Below are 18254 nucleotides of genomic sequence, written 5' to 3' on the forward strand. Positions count from 1 at the left end.
GAAGTGGCACTATCTGCAGGTTCCTCCCAGAGAACCTGCTGATATGCCGCAGTAGCTGTTTAACCCAGGAGTATATAGCCATAATTTTAACCCCTGTCCGCCCCGCATTGTTTGTAAAATCACTAAATGATCTTATGCAAATTACTAGCATAAGAGAATTTAGGGCGTTGCTCCGGGCCAGAGAGCATCGCCATGCCCCGCCCAGCCCACCCTCTCCTGTCCTGCCCACTATGCATATTCTTAACTGCATAGTGGGCTGTATACACTGTGGCTGCGCAGGGAAGCAGTCCCACCTGAGACGGGCTGCTTCCCGCGCATGCGTAGACCCCCTGGGCCGCCGCCGATCCTCCCGGAGGCCCCTCAGGACGTGAGTATAAGATAGACTTTATACTTATGTCTTGAGGAACCTTCAGGAGGATCGGCGGCCCGATGGATTCACAAATGCGCGGGAAGCAGACAGTCTCCGGCGGGACTGCTTCCCTGTGCAGCCACAGTGTATACAGTCCACTATGCAGTTAAGAATATGCATAGTGGGCAGCGGCAATGCTCTCTGGCCCAGAGCAACGCTGTAAATGCTCTTATGCTAGTAATTTGCATAAGAGCATTTAGTGATTTTACAAATAATGCGGGGGAATCCAGGGCTTAAAGTAACGGCTATCTAATACTAAGGGAACCAGCTACTGCAGCATATCAGCAAGTTCTCTGGGAAGAACCTGCTGATAATGCCGCTTTAAATAATGTTTTTTTTTGTTTATTGTTTTTCAAAAACGCCAGCAGCCACTCCACTCTTGTGTTCAGCACACAAAAATGCCTAAACGACAAAAAAAGAGCACTCACATATTAAGTCAAAAACACAAAAAAAAAAACTGCAAAGGCCTGTAAAAACGCATTTGCAGTTTTTCTGGCCTAAAAAAAATCACACAAAAAGCATGTGTGAGGGCACCCTTACTCCCCAAGAACCTTTGCTATCACAGCTTCTTCACTACGCTTCACTTCCTAGTGGTGGGGTCGTCATGAGACATTGCCACTGGGTGTGTGGGACATTGTTACGGCCGGTCATTGGCAGAGCAGCAGTGTCTCTGCTGACCCCTACACTGGGGAAGGAAGCGCAGCAGAGACCGGGAGCTTCGCTAAACCTCTGCCTGGACAGCCTTTTTAATACTCTTATGATTTTTGGGATACATATAACTTAAAGCGACTCTGTACCCACAATCTGACCCCCCCCCCAAACCTCTTGTACCTTCAGATAGCTGCTTTTAATCCTAGATCTGTCCTGGTGTCCATTCAGCAGGGGATGCAGTTATTGTCCTAAAAACAACTTTTAATCCGGCAGCGCTGTGTCTAACGGCCGGGGCTTAAATTTGTATATGCAGTAGGCTGGCACACCCTCTCTGTCCTTACTCCCCCCCCCCCCTCATCATCATTAGGAATACTCCAGGCAGATTGCTTCCTATTCCCCACCTGTGGCAGCCCGGCACATGGGCTGGATCGTTAATACACCTGTGCAAAGCTCAAACAGCAGTAAATGTTCCTGGATCATTCCTAATGATGAGGAGGGTGGGTAGGAAGGACGGAGAGGTGGTGCCAGCCTAATGCATATACAAATGTAAGCCCCGGCCTATAGACACAGCGCTGCCGGATTAAAAGTTGTTTTTAGGACAATAACTGCATCACCTGCCGAACGGACCCCAGGACAGATCTTGGATTAAAAGCAGCTATCTGAAGGTACAAGTGGTTTGGGGGGGACAGATTGTGGGTACAGAGTCGCTTTAAATAAGTAATATGTATTCCCCAAATAGTATCATTAAAAAACATGACTTGTCTTGCAAAAAACAAGCCCACATATGGCTACATATACAGAAAAATAAAATGCTATAGCTTTCAGAATGCGGCTGTACAAGGAGTACACAATATAGCAATATATCTACCTCTACTAAGGCCTCACACTGTATTTGACCCCTTGACCTACAGTGTCTTCTACCCTTAATTTGTGACTTTGTGGAGCCTTTACAGGGGATACGGCATGTGTAAGGGTCTGATCTGCTGATAACTGGTTTGCACTGAAAACTCCAGTTGCTTACAGTAACAATATGGATGGTCAGAAGAATACAGCTGACATGTGAAAAGCCTCTAATATTTGATTTTATGTTTCATTGATTGTGGAGACGTTGCTTTTTGACTAGTCGTGTTGTTTCAGCGCAGTATTTATGCCAGTAGTGTCCTTATACATTAATATTAATTGTACTAAACCCATTTGTAGTTCATCTTCTTGGAAAGAAAATCATTAGACATCGAAAGCGGGATGCCAGCATTTGTCTTCTCAGATTGATCGTCGTCAGAGGGATATAGGGGCTACTTAGTACTTTAATGGACAAATGTCAGAGGTATATTAAATACACCAAACAGAGTAATTAAACAGAGGCTTTGTAAAGTCTGCCTATGTATTTTTCAATGATATTTTAGCCATTGATCTATGGGAAGAGGAAATCCATTGATTTATTATTATTAGTAGTAGTAGTATGGAAAATGTAGACACTACAGGTTTTACTGCAATATCAGAAAGGAATTCTCTCCTAAAACTCAATTTTTCATTAATTTTCCCTAAACAGGCGTCCCATCAGTCAGCTGTGAGTGGAGCATATGTAAATGAGAGTTTCCAATGGATCACTACATCCCTGATATTGGAGAAACTTAGAGGGGTACTCCGGAGAAGAAAAAATATTTGCAAATCAGCTGATGTCAGAAGGTTATACAGATTTGTAAATTATTTCTATTTGAAAATCTCAAGTCTTCCATTACTTATCAGCTGCTGGATGTGCTGCAGAAAGTGCTGTATTATTCTCTGTCTGACACAGTGCTCTCTGTCCACCTGTGCCAATGACAGCAACTGTCCAGAGTGGATGAGGTTTTCTATGGGAATTTCTACTGTTCTGGACAGTTCCTAACATGGACAGAGGTGGCAGCAGAGAGCACTGTGTCAGACTGGAAAGAATACACCACTTCCTGCAGGACATACTGCAGCTGATAAGTACAGGAAGACTTGAGATTTTCAAATAGAAGTAAATTAGAAATCTGTATAATTTTCTGACACCAGTTCATTTAATAACATTTTTATGTCTTTAGAGTGCCCCTTAAAGTTTCTTTCCACCATTTGCAGGAGAGAAGTGTGTGGGATTTTCTATACTTCTATCCGTTTTGATGGCTATGGGGAAGCATTTTATTGCTCATGAAATAAAATAGTGCCAAGTTGAGCTCCCCCCACTCCAATGTATACATATAGACAACGATATCTATGGCTGATACATTGTACATCAGATACTACTACGCATGGTGGATTAAAACCTGCCACAACACTGTGTCCTGTCTTTGATTCTGGGGTTGCTGGCAGCAGGTTGGATTTTGTCCATAGAAATAGAGATTGGTGGTGTCTGCTTGTTAGTGTGGGCTGGTGCATCCTGCAGTAAGTTATTTAGTTAGCCTGACCATAGAATAGAGTCTATAGCATGGGCCGAGATGTGCGTGACCGTGAGCGGCGGAATCCGCGGCGAGTGATCCGCCCGAATACCTCAGTGTGAACATACCTTAATACAGGCGGAATCTCAGAATCCCGCCTGCCTCAGTGTGTTATTGGGATGGCTCGCGCCCTCCGATTCCATCACTCTCTGCTTGAAGAGTTCCACCTCAGGGTACAAACACACACACTGTATATGCAGCAGATACACAGCAGATACGCAGCAGATCTGCAGCAGATTTGATGGTGAAGACTTGATGCTGTGTTCAGTTATTTAGATCTAATCTGCTGCGTATCTGCTGCGTATCTGCTGCGTATCGCAGCAGTAAATACGTTGCGTATACGGTGTGTGTGTGTTTATACCCTAAGGGTATAAACCCACACACCGTATAAGCAGCGTATTTACTGCTGCGATACGCAGCAAACACGCAGCAAATACGCAGCAGATTAGATCTAAATAACTGAACACAGCATCAAATCTGCACCAACAAATCTGCTGCGTATTTGCTGCGTATTTGTTGCGTATCTGCTGTGTATACGGTGTGTGGGTTTGTACCCTAAGAGAGTAGATGTTGCATCATCCTGCAGGTTTCTGCTCTTCTCTGCTTCAGGTAATACTACCCCTATTCTATTACCATCATCCTGATGAGTAGTTACTCATTATCTCAGACTTGATATGACCATGTACTGTATGTATTCTCTTGTGCCATTACTGGTGGGTTTCCCATCTTGCCCTACTATTAATACCTGGAGACAACTGAGTACAGGGAATTATTATTAGGTCCCTGGGCAGGCAGCTGCTATAGGTGAAGACCAGTTCTGCAGCCTTGCAATGCGCTAGTGTTCATTACTGATACATGAAAGCACTTATTATTATTCAGCAAGAGAAGTCATGAATAGGGGCACATTTGTCATGTCATGCACACACATTTGTCATTTACTAAATGAGTGTATATCTGAGCTAATGTGTAAATGAAGACAGATTATTCCAGTGATTTAAAGGGGATGTGTTATCAGAAACTGACCTATCATTTAAATCATGTTCGGCATTTATTTAGTTATTAGAGGCTGGGCTGATATAAGCAAATACTATTTGTGCTCACTTGGTAGAACATCCCCTTTTTATACCTGGAAATACACGAATGCAGACAATTATATGTCTGCACAAAACTTGTGATCAGTCCTCAGACAAACATTTACTGATCACAGGGCATGTTACCAGAGAACAATGCTCCTATGATAGTTACTCCCTGTAAAAACACCCTAAATGCCCTAATTCTTACATTATTCTTCACACCTGGGTTGTAGAAGGGCACTTTCACAGAGATCGTTGAGTGTCATGCGTCACAGAAACCAAGCCCTGAATGGTGGACATGTCTCTTCTGGACAGTCACATAAACCTTCGTGTTGGGGTATCTGCCATTGTTTTGCCAACCATAGACCATACCTTACTAGAATCACATAACCAGCAGAAAGCCAGGCAATGAGAACTGTCTGGAGCCCTATGGTCCCTCTACTTTTTATATAGCATTATTTATATAGGAGCGGATGTTCCTGATACTGCAGCTCAGCCCTGTTCAGTTGATGGGATAAGTTGCCGTATCAAGCTTAAAGGGATTATTCCAAGAGTCCCAAGATCAACTCTGGGACCCCAACCAATCTGAATTACGGTCCTCCCGTATGAATGGAGCTGTTGTTGAGCCCATGCACGGCTACTGTATTCACTCTCTATTGGACTGGAAGTGTAGCGCTTAGTTGTCTTTAGTTGTTTGGCAGTAATTGAGCTGCAGCATGCATGCCTGGTCACTGCTCCATTCATATGGGGGAGAAAGGATCCCTGTTGTGGTGGATGGTGGGGGTCCTAGAAAAAGTATTATAGGCTATAATCTTGGAATACCCCCTTGGAATACCCCCTTAACAAAATACTGGCATTGTACTTGGATACCCAGTGATACCCATAATTATGGATGGCCTATTCTAAGTTTTCTGGTTCTTAGAGTGTATATAATGGTTCTTACGTAGAATAATCAAGTCCCAGTAACCAGCACTTCACTCATAAAATCTTACTACTTCTCATACTACACGTAAGGAGTGAAGCCTGTCAGATATGCATGTCTCCTGTGTTCTTTTCTGTTTTATGGCAATTCTATACTAATGGTGGAATGTTCTGTGTCTACATATTTTTAATGAAATTGCAAGAAATTAAGATATTTGGGCAAAGTGCTGGATGCTTTTTTATGCCCAGGTGAGGTAAAACACACAAACTATAATATTAAGACCATAGATCTATTAAATATTCAAAATGATACTGCCTTGGACCTGAGACCTGAAGGGTTCCTTGGGCGTCCTTAAGGTGGTGTGAATGGAGATAGACTGGCTGACCCCCAGGATAGTTGGCAACCAAGACATGAGTGTAGATTACTTTTGGTTACACGGTTTATGTATTATTGTCCAAAGAATTGTTATATTCACCGCTAAGAGTTTAAAAGGAAGTCTCTATGTCCAAATGACACTCAAACCACAGTCTCACTTAGCTGGATCTCCGTCTATGTTGAGGTGTCATGTCTTGTTTACACACTCGCCTACTCTTGTGCTGCTGCATAAGATATGGATAAAAATTTGGTTACCCCCCAAAAAAAACTATACTGATGAAATGGTTCTTATGTGTATGCATGAGAACTAGCAATCATATATGACAGAGCCAGCTAGACACCCACAGTACAAGAGTAGAATAAGAAGCCCTGTATTTCATAGAATTCAGTGTAACATCATACGTCTTACACAGCTCTGATACTGTAAGACACATTGCATTGTTGAGCCAAGTATTAGGAGGATAAAAGAACACTGGGCACTCAGACAAACGTTGGCGCTATAGAAAGTCTACATTATATCCTGACATTTTTACTGAGCATTACCACTCCCGGTATCACCAGTGATGTGTGCTGCCTCTTCAGATTATCAGTAATGTAATAGTTCCAGTTTCTCTGTCTGCAGATCGTGGTTTTGCAGATCCGATCCCACTGAAGTCTTATAATTGATTGCTATGTAATGCTGATTGAGATTTTTAATTATTTTCTTTACAAGAGTCTCTGCAGGTGTAACTAGCACAAGTCATTTCCCAGAAGATGATCCACGAACGCTGGTATATTAAGTGAATGCACTCCCCGAGGAGCTATGAGTTCTTAAAGTAACAGATCCCCCGAGAGCTTTACGCTCAAATACACTGCTGTAAATACATTATCCTGTGTAATAGAGTGAGCAGAGACCCAAGTCTATAAACTTCACTTATTCAGGCTGGAAAGAACAGGTTAATGCAGAATCTATAAAAGTCCCGGCTTTGGAGCTGTTTCAAATATATAGTGGATTGTACTAAGAATACTTAAGTAGTATAATGTTATCATGTGACTCACTCGCTCGCTTACTGAGTCATTCCTGTAATAGCCTAGAGGGCTGAGGATTCCTACATTTGCCCACCATTACTTCTGCATATAGATGTGCCATTGTACAACACCCAGGAACACCTGCCGCTTACCAGGAGCATAACCCTAATTCCTCAATAGCTGTGTGTAAAGTTAGGGAATACTGAGCAGGCTACATCAGTCCTTATCCTGGCCGTACTGCTTATTGGTACTGTACTGTATACTAGGCTATAGTTTACTTTTAGGGATTTCTTACATGAATTGAACATTAAAAGGGTTGGCCACTTTGTAGTAAAATTTCTCAGTGTACAGTATTAATAACTGTACTCACTGTATATACTGACAGCAGCTCCCTGTGTACCTCATAGAGTTAATATCAGACTCCCCTCCTCCAGGCTGTGCTGCTCTGTGCTGAGTTTGTCCATAGGATGGCCGACGTGGAAAGACATATGACCATGCCCCGCCCCCAGTGTCCTCCATAGGTATACACAGGCTCAGTGGTGGACACTGGGGGCGGGGCATGGTCACATGCTCCTCCATGTCGGCCATCTTATAGACAGACTCAGCACAGAGCAGGACAGAACAGCCTGGAGTAGGGGAGTCTGATTTTAGCTGTATGAGGTACACAGGGAGCTGCTGTCAGTATATACAGTGAGTACACCTACTAATACTGTACACTGAACTATTTTATTATAAAATGGCCAACCCCTTTAACATTTAGAAAATATGAATGTAAATAATATTGGAAAAACTTTTAGGTATGTCTTTGGCACCCTGTTAATTTTGTGTGTCTGTAGCATTGTTATGGAGGGAAGCTATGGCAGTCCCACTGTAATGAGGAGAACTGTTGTTGTTGAACTGGTATGGAGGGGTATCTGTGGCTTTGGAGTTATTGTACAGGACAGCTGTGGCTGTTGCGCTGTTATGGAGGGGTATCTGTGGATGTTGTGCTGGTATGGAGGGGTATCTGGATGTTGTGCTGGTATGGAGGTGTATCTGTGGATGTTGTGCTTTTATGGGGGGTATCTGTGACTGTTGTGCTGGAACGGAGGGGTATCTGTGGCTGTTGTGCTGGTATGGAGGGGTATCTGTGGCTGTTGTACTGTTATGGGGGGGTATCTGTGGCTGTTGTACTGTTATAGGGGGTATATGTGGCTTCAGTGTTATTATGGAGGGGTTTCTGTGGCTTCAGTGTTATTATGGAGGGGTATCTGTGGGTGTTGTGCTGTTATAGGATGTATCTGTGGCTTCAGTGTTATGGAGGGGTTTATGTGGCTTTAGGGTTATTATGGAGGGGTAGCTGTGGATGTTGTGCTGTTATGGAGGGGTATCTGTGGATGTTGCGCTGTTATGGAGGGGTATATGTGGCTTTTCACTGTTATGTGGGTCATGTGTGGCTGCTGCCTTGTTATAGGTGGTGTTTGTGGCTGTTGCACTGTTGGGGGGGGGGCATTTCTGGCTGGTGTACTATTATGGAGGGGCACCTGTGTCTTTTGCCCTGTTTTGTGGGCATCTATGTCACTGTTGCCTGGAGTATCTGTGACTGGGGCATGGGGCATCTTTATGCACTGTTATGATAAGGATTGCATTGTTATTTTGGAAGTCTGTCATTGTTGTAATGTTATGGGGCAATTTGTTGTTGCTCTCTAATGGGTGGAGGGGCATCTGTGGCTTTTATCCTCTTAGAGAAGCAGCTGATGTCTGGTACACCGTGTTAGGCGCTATCTGTGGCCAATATATTTATGTGTATATATTATATAAATTCTGCATGTTAAAGGGGTTAAACTACAGTTGTAACTTAACATTTCCCTAATGTCTGCATATCTCCATTAGGAAGCTAACTAATATGGACAGCCTCGAGTCCCTTAATAATCTCAATTAGATTATAAATGCATCCCATGAATTTTAAATTCAGCAATCCTTTTACCATGCAAGTATTAATGTAGAATAATGAATTCTTCCATAGTAATCAGATGCTGCTTGGAATCTGCAATAAGCAAAGAAGGCAAGCGCCGGTCAGATTTATTCAGAGACTTCACTGTGGACATGCAGAGAATGGAAATGTTACCCTCAGGGAGGAATAAGTGACCACAAATATTTAAGGATATGTGAAAAGTGGGTTCACGTTCTGTTAAACTAGGAATTTAGAATTGTAGGACGTAAATGTTTCCTTTAGTTCCCATCTGGATTGGTGTGAGTTTTCTAGTGTTTTTTTCGGTTATGTTCCTGACCATGTCCTGTTCTCTTCTGCCAGTCCTGACCTATGCTCTGTTTATTGTCCACTTTGTGTTTCCTGCACTTTTACTTGTTAGTGTTGGTAACAGAGACTATGTCAGGTATAGCGACCTGGGTTTTAATGTAGGAAAGTCCACACCCTCATGCATGGGTTAAAGTGACTCTGTAACCATAATCTGAAACCCCACCCAAAACCGCTTGCACCTTCGGATAGCTGCTTTTAATCCAAGAGCTGTCCTGAAGTCTGTTCGGCAGGTGATACAGTTATTGTCCTAAAAAATAACTTTAAACTTGCAGCCCTGTGCCAAACTGCCGTGGCCTAGAGTGACTATGCATAAGGCTGGCACAACCTCTCTGTCCCTCCTCCCCACCCTCCTTATCATTAGGAATGCCACTGGCAGGTATTCTCCTATTCATCAGCTGTGAGAACACTGCACATAGGCTGGATCGTTAGGGCACCTGTGCAATGTTCACTGCAGAGAAATAGGAAAAATCCTGCCAGTGGCATTCCTAATGATGAGCAGGGTGGGGAGGAGGGACGGAGGGGTCGTGCAAGGTTAGGGCACGGATACTCTAGGCCATTAACGTTTGACACAGAGCTGCAAGTTTGAAAGTTGTTTTTTAGTACAATAACTGCATCACCTGCCGAAGGGACCCCAGGACAGATCTTGGAGTAAAAGCAGCTATCCGATGGTACAAGTGGTTTGGGGGGGACAGATTGTGGGTACAGAGTCACTTTAATCGCAAAAAATGCACAACCCCTGAAAGTTTGTCTCTTCTAATCCCTCCATTCACATATATATTTAGCTTGGCCAAGCATTGATGTCTTCTGAATGTAGAGATGAGTGGTAAGCCACCACCAGACACCTCTGGGAACAGTTTATCAGAGAACAAAACTATGACACAGGTGATATCCAACATGCCTGATCCTTCTTTTCCTTTAAAGTCATCGATTAGCAGAGAGTCTGAAGCCCCAAATACACCTTAGTTGTCCAGTTGATCCTGCTGAAATTAGTGGGTTCAGATGTGTATGGGGGCCTTTAGAGCTAGCTCCCCGGTTTAGCCGTGCGCTGAATGCATTAGTGACTTAAAGGGGTAGTCCACCCAAAAAAAATTTCTTTCAAATCAACTGCTGCCATGAAGTGCCAGAGATTTGTAATTTACTTCTATTAAAAAATCTCAAGCCTTCCAGTACTTATCAGCTGCTGTATGCCCAACAGGAAGTTGTATTATTTCCAGTCTAGAGAGCAACAGAGGTTTTCTATGGGGATTTGCTACTGCTCTGGACAGTTCCTGACATGGACAGAGGTGGCAGTAGCGAGCACTGTGTCAGACTGGAAAGAAAACACCACTTCCTGCTGGACACACAGCAGCTGATAAGTACTGGAAGACTTAAGATTTTTTAATAGAAGTGAATTACAAATCTCTGGCACTTATTGGCACCAGTTGATTTGAAAGAAAAATTTTTTGGGTGGACTACCCCTTTAAAGGGGTTATCCAGCGCTACAAAAACATGGCTCCAGATTGGGTGGGGTTTGAAACTTAGTTCCATTGAAGTAAATGGAGCTTAATTGCAAACTGCACCTGAACTGGAGACAAGAGAGGTGGAAAAAGGGCCATGTTTTTGTAGCGCTGGATAACCCCTTTAATATCCAGTGACTTTTTTATACTGATCCTGCTCTGCTTGTGTAAGTATCACAGTAGAATAGCCATTCCTTTCATGAATCAAGAAATCTAGATAAGCAGGACAAGTTCCTTCTAGGCAGTGACATGACACCACCACCCACTGTTCCAAGAACTCATTTTAGTAAATATACATAGTATTAAAGACTTTTTTTATGCATCAGTCTAATTACGGATTAAGCCTCCGTTCTGTCACTGGATCTTAGCACCCATCAATACTGGGTCAGTGAAAATGGCTGCCCCTGTTTAACATGGATGAGTACACATTAATATTGGCTGAATCTAATTGAACGCATCCCATCTGTTTTATGTGCACTGCATAAAACCTCGGCCCGGCAGTGTGCACCCTATCCGCCATAACTTGTGCAAACTGGCAAATTTGATGTCATTCCAGTAAAATTGGCCTCTCTCTTTAATGTGAAAAGAGCGCATTGAGCGGCTGGGACAAACGCCAGCCATACAAATCTTTATAGTAGCTCCTGAAGAAGCTGAGCTGTGCAGTAGGGTGCATTCTGCAAGTCAGCAAATAAGCGCTTCCAATTAATTGTAAGAGTAGTGCTTCAGTCCATTAGGAAACATTAAACATTTCTTTTCAATCTTATAAGATGAGAAGCAGAGTTGCTACTGTTGTCTTTAACCATTTTACTACTAGAGTCTACAAGAGATGGGATTACCCTTTTTGTACACTGTCTTCAATGTGTTATGGCGGGACAGTTTTCTTTCATATATGGCTTGGGATACTGTTATAATAATAATAATAATAATAATAATAATAATAAAAATAATAATAAAAACATACTCACCTAACCTAATATAATATGTTCTCATCCCCACTGTTCTCAGCTCCTTCATGGTTATGTGATGTCCCTGCTTGGCAGGTAACATGTTGCACCTGCTTTTGCCAGTGATTCGCCTAGCAGGGAGTTCCTGCAAGGTCAACAAGTCACAGAAAGCAGCAGGGGCCTTAAAGGGGAACTTCAGGTACAGGTTAAAAAAATGAAACTTCTGCAGAAGCATTACGCATTACTTACCTATCTATCTCAGTTTTGAAACTACCAAAAATCCATTTCTTTTGGGGGGGTTTGTTCTGTATTGTATTTCTGTACGTCCTGGTTGAGCAGTTCCTAGAATGCAGTACTGGTCTCAGAATGCAATGCTTTCCCTCAGCTGTTCATCACAGTCCACAGTCCTTGCTGCACCTGCTTCTGGCTGGTCAGAGATGGTAAATCACTCAGGGGATTGGGGGATCCAGCCAAGCCTCCTGTGACATCACACCCTGCCCCCTGTCTGCATCATCAGCCTGCACTCTACTTTTAATAGAAAACAAATTTTCCTTATGTGGACTTCCCCTTTAAGCCATTTCAAGAACAGCATGTCCTAGGAATCAAGAAGCAGACGGGACTTTGAGCCCTCTGAATGGCAGCAGCGGGGAATTAGGGTAGATTACTGTGGTTTGTTTTTTTCATTTGTACAGCACTCCAAGCAGTTTTGACGCCATAGATATTTAATTTGATTACAGAGGTCCAACTGCTGGGACCCCTGCAACCTTACAGATTCGACACCTAAATTCTCATCTGAATGCACATACTAAACCTCCATGTCATTGATTGGCTATGGCTGTGCCAAAAGTGGCACAAAAGTATGCGCACAGCCCTCAGGATTGGACATTGATAGCAAATGGAGGACCAACTCCCAACACATCACTAAACTGAAGGGTGTCACATCTGCAGCGGTGCCCCGTGCTCTGGGCCACTGCTGCACCCACTCTCCCGCTCCCATTTCTTGGCAGACGCCGAAGCCCACATGCCAGGGCGCAGCGCTGTCTCCCCTTCAGATCCTCAGTGTCCCTTACCTTTCCCAGATCCTGCTCTGTCTCTTAGGGCGCCTCTCGCAGATTTAAAGGGTCAGTACGCCCCTAATAGGTTGATGCACCAACACCTTCCCTATAAATGCTGCACCTGTTCTGTTTCCCCCTGTTGGAGACTCTGCATTGCTACTCTAAGCATTGTGGTCCCAGCTCTCCCTCCCATTATTTCTGCCCGTGACTCCTGTTTTTTGTCTGTAAGTCCCAACTAAGATGCCTGCTGTGTACCTGCCTGCTTTCCTACCTACGTGTGTTCAGCTGCACCTGCCACCGCTAACAAGCCAAGCCAAGGGTAGCAACCTGGGTGTTGCCTGCCGCAACAAATACAACCTTGCTCTGGTGAAGACTCTACTCCCTGGTGCGGCCTACGCCATTGCTAGCAGTGGTTCAGTGGATCCACGACTCCAGTCCAGTCAAGTGCCATACATCTGCATGCTATACTGTACATCTAGCGGTGGCTGTGCGGCTATGGTAAAACTATAATTATCTTTGTTACATATTACAACTTAAAGTGACTGTACCACCAGGCCCAGGCTGAAGCACTGGAGGCGGGCCGACCCACCCCCAGTGGGAAGAAACCCCAGCCCCTCCATGATGTGACTCCATTAGAATCAATGGAACCTTATCATAGAGGGGCTAGGGTTTCCTCCCACTAAGGGTGGGTCGGCCCGCCTCCAGTGCTTCAGCCTGGGCCTGGTGGTACAGTCACTTTAAGGCTGTTTTATGATTTTCTTGGAAGTGGGTCATTGAAAGGCTCCAGCTATGGTTTGCCATCATGTGTCTGTCCCATCTTTCTTGATACATTTCCTCTATCACTGATATCCTGATGCAAGTCTCCTATTGTTGATGACAACAATCATGATACATGGTTGGGTTGCCAATGTACAGGTAGAGTACAGTACCACTCTTTGGTATATTGATGGATAGGATTGGATCTGACTGGGTTGCTCATGTATTTGTGGGATATTTATCATCAATATAACATTGTGTAAGATTAAAGTGATTTATAGGATGGTGAAGCAAAGCTTTACTACTCACTATGCTCGCTACACTACCGCCTTCGCCTTCATTGATCACACCCATCACTTAGGTTAATGGGCTCTGCTCCATGCTTATAATACTTAGCAGATTGCAGTGGATGGAACATACATAAATGTTTGCTGTTCATGAAAAGATTATTATTGAGAAATGTTGATATATATATATGGCCACCAAGTAATTACATGACATATAACAACTCCAAATAAAAGATGGCGTGTCAAGACCATGCAGAATGTGATCAATTTCTCTGTAGGTTTTATGTCATTTTTCCCTGTCAGAGTCATATGGCCCATGTAATGTGATTGGCCCAGGCCCACTTTAAAGTAGCTATCTGAAAAATAAAGAAAGCAAAAATGAATATCTATATAATAAAAATGAATGACTTTCCTCTATAGACTTCCAAACGCCTAAACTGTTTAAGGGTGCCTTCAGACGTAACGGATCTGCAGCAGATTTCTCGCTGCGAATTCGCATCAAGATCCACTGCGGAACCCTGCCCTGTACACTCCATGGGCAGACACACTTGCAGCGGGATGGACATCCCGCTGTATGTCAGCAGCCAGCCCCGTCAACCCCCCACCCCCGGAGCGTATACATCACCTTCTCCACGCTCCGGCTTGCTTCGGGGGTTCCCCGCACGTCCCGCTCGGCCAATCAGTGCGCTGCCCCGCCGCAGAGCACTAATTGGCTGAGCGGGACGTAAAGACACCGGGAGCCCCGAAGCAAGCCGCAGCGTGGAGAAGGTGATGTATACGTTCTGGCGGTGGGGGGGTTAACGGGGCAGGCTGCTGACATACTCACTGCGGGATGTGCATCCCGCTGCAATTTTGTCTGCCCATAGAGCGTACAGGGCAGGGATCAGCAGCGGATCTCGCTGCGAATTTGCAGTGAAAAATTCTCAGCGGATCCGTTACGTAAAAAGGCACCCTAACCCCATATTTGGCACGCAGATACATTGGGTGCCCGGGAAGGTTGGAGCAAAGGGCCTGTCCATGCCAGATGTACAGGATGGGGAAAGCCGCCCCATAGAAATGAATGGGAAAATCTCCCATAGAAATGAATGGGAAAATCTCCACACTCCACACACAGGTAACATAAGATAAGATAAGGTAACAATGCATAGGTGAGGGAATGAGCCTCAGCCAGAGCTATACTAAAGCCTTAGCAACCAATAGGATTACTACTTTTATTTTCAAAGTGAGCTGGAATCTGATTGGTTGCTAGGGGCAGCTGCCTCACAACAGACCCATAGAAATAAAGGGTGGAATGTTATGGAAATTGTATTTGGGATACACTGTGGTTTTTCTCTTGGAAGTGATGGGGGATGGGTATTACCCACTTACCACACCTGATTGTGGACTTATGTTTGCTTATCCTGTCCTTTATACGCTGCATTGTTTCCATCGCATATAACAGTCCACAAGGACATTTGATTATGTACACCACATTCTTTATGTCACACGTAGAGTATCCCTTGATGTCAATTGCTTTTCCTGAGCACGGGTGGAGAATCTATGTGCCCCTTAGAATGTTGTTGTATTGAGCACAGCTCATATGTATCATGGTTGTCAGGGTAGTCGGACGCACTCCGCATAGTAGTCTCCGCATAGTTTCAGTTATCAGCGCTTACTAGGCTATTCCTCAGGTTGGGGCCCCTCTTGTTACAGATTAATGGGGGAGTGGTAAATCCCTCAATATTAGGGTATGTTTTATTGAGGATGTGCCAGTGTTTATGTATTATATTATCTATATGTGACACTAAAGGATGGAATTCTGGGGCCGATACTGCCCTATCCGCCGCAGGAACATCATTTTATTTTTTTTGGATTGCGGCACATTTGGGTGTGCCTGCAATTCAATTAACCATTGCAGTCCATTCAACGTACAGCTGTCAGAATGGCCATACATTATGTGGACAGAGCGGAAATAACGTCCGTTGTTCCTGCATTAGTCAGTTATTTGCGTAGCTGTAAGGGGAACAACGGCCGTTGTCGGTGCGGCATACACACCTCTGAATGTTTGTGTGAAATGACTTACTACACCATAAAACCTGTATTATTTCATGGTCAAACACCTCTTTTATGAATATTTGGGACAAGGGTGTTTGCCCCAATGATCTGGTACACAGCTGTGGGGCTGAATGACGATTCTGCTTTATCTTCCCTCTTTAATTTACATCAAATTTTTTCCCCTAATTTACTTCAAAATGGCAAAAATCCCCCACGGAAAATCTGCCTCCAAATAACAAATATAATATTTTATTTTTTATTTTTTTTAAGGCTAAAAGAAGAGAAGAAATCATTGCCCTGCTGGAAAAACAAAGAGAAGATCGTATTAAGGTACAAATATAACATTTTTTCATAGCATATACCATACCTAATAAATATCTGTATGTTGTACAGTACATTGTCACTTTAGACACCCTACTCAACATACTTTCCAGATACATTTTAAAGGGAATATATAATCAGAAAATGACCTATTGTTTAAATCAAGTTTTTATGTTTAACATATTTTTGAAGAATTTTTTTTATTGTTTTCCTTTACTAATTTTCCATTTTAAGATCTATATTATAAAACAAACCTAAAATCTTGCCATTTTCATGCTGGTCACTTAAAGAGTCACTGTCGTATTTTTTTTTTTTTTTTTGCAGAAATCAATAGTCCAGGCGATTTTAAGAAACTTTGTAATTGGGTTTATTAGCCAAATCTGCCATTATCTGCATGTAAAAAGCCTTTTCCCAGGTCCCCCCCTCCTTCCTCTTTTTCATCCACTCTGAAAAATCTGAAAATTGTGACTTGTTGCAGGAGACGTACCCTGTCTGCTCTAGGGAGAGGGGAGGGGGGAGGAGGAAGGAGGGAGTTAGCCGGCAGCAGAAAGCAGATAACAGAGGATTACAGGCATGGAGCTGGGTGACAGCTGTAATCCGAGCTCAGACAGGTCACTGGTGATGGTCAGAACAGATAATGGGTGAGGGATTTGTAGATTAACTCTTTGTTGTCCTGTTTTGGTCTTTTCTTTAGCTCTCTCCATAGGAGAACAATGAAGACAGGGGGGAGAGCTTCAAACTGCTTTTTCATGATAAAAATGCATTTTTCGGATAATAAACCCAATTACAAAGTTTCTTAAAATCGCCTGGACTATTGATTTCTGCAAAAAAAAAAATTCACGACAGTGACACTTTAACCCTTTAAGGACGGGGCCCATTTTCGTTTTTACGTTTTCGGTTTTTCCTCTTTGTGTTTAAAAGGTCATAGCACTTGCATTTTTCCACCTAGAAACCCACATGACCCCTTATTTTTTGCGTCACTAATTATACTTTGCAATTACAGGCTGAATTTTTGCATAAAGTGCACTGCGAAACCAGAAAAAAAATCGAAGTGTGGTGAAATTGAAAAAAAAAACGCATTTCTTTTATTTGGGGGAAATGTGTTTTTACGCCATTCACCCTGGGGTAAAACTGACTTGTTATGCATGTTCCTCAAGTCGTTACGATTAAAACGATATATAACATGTATAACTTATATTGTATCTGATGGCCTGTAAAAAATTCAAACCGTTGTTAACCAATATACATTCCTTAAAATCGCTCCATTCCCAGGCTTATAGCGCTTTTATCCTTTGGTCTATGGGGCTGTGCGAGGTGTCATTTTTTGCGCCATGATGTGATCTTTCTATCGGTACCTTGATTGCCCATATACGTCTTTTTGATCGCTTTTTATTACATTTTTTCTGGATTTGATGCGACCAAAAATGCGCAATTTTGCACTTTGGGATTTTTTTTGCGCTGACGCCGTTTACCGTACGAGATCAGGAATGTGATTAATTAATAGTTCGGGCGATTACGCACGCGGCGATAGCAAACATGTTTATTTATTTATTTATTTGTTTACTTTTATTTAAAACCTGGGAAAAGGGGGGTGATTCAGACTTTTATTAGGGGAGGGGGCTTTTTACTATTAACAACACTTTTTTTTTTTTTTTTACACATATACTAGAAGCCCCCCTGGGGGACTTCTAGTATATACACTTGGATCTCTCATTGAGATCTCTGCAGCATAGATATGCTGCAGAGATCCATGAGATCGGCACTCGTTTGCTTTCGGCTGCTGCAGCCGAAAACGAACGAGTGCCGAGCCGAGGACGGCGCCATCTTGGACGCGTCCCCGGCCGGCATCAGTAACGGAGATCGCTCCTCCGGGACAAGGTCCCGGAGGAGCGATCTCCCCCACTAGACACCAGGGAAACGTTGCCTCCGGTAATCGGAGGCAGCTGTCAACTTTGACAGCTGCCTCCGATTAGCTAATTAGCGGGCACGGCGATCAGACCGTGCCCGCTAATAGCGGCGGTCCCGGGCTACACGCGGCACCCGGGATCGCGGCACTTCAAAGCGGGGCCGCCGCGCGGCCCCGCTTTGAAGTGCAAGTGAGGACATAGGACGTACCGGTACGTCCTATGTCCTTAAGAGGTTAAAGGAAAAGTCCGGCCAAAAGTATTTTT

General features: G+C 43.6%; 1 protein-coding gene across 1 annotated transcript in view; it reads left to right on the forward strand.

The window, feature by feature from the left end:
* Window positions 1-18254, forward strand: part of HOATZ (HOATZ cilia and flagella associated protein) — a 38502-nt gene that overhangs the window by 11493 nt on the left and 8755 nt on the right. The window contains exon 4 of the mRNA XM_069948120.1: window positions 16033-16092. Coding sequence (XP_069804221.1) covers window positions 16033-16092 — 60 coding nt within the window. The remainder of the gene's footprint in view (window positions 1-16032; window positions 16093-18254) is intronic.

The sequence above is a fragment of the Dendropsophus ebraccatus genome, chromosome 12 (genome assembly GCF_027789765.1).
Source record: "Dendropsophus ebraccatus isolate aDenEbr1 chromosome 12, aDenEbr1.pat, whole genome shotgun sequence".
Classification (NCBI taxonomy): Eukaryota; Metazoa; Chordata; class Amphibia; order Anura; family Hylidae; genus Dendropsophus; species Dendropsophus ebraccatus.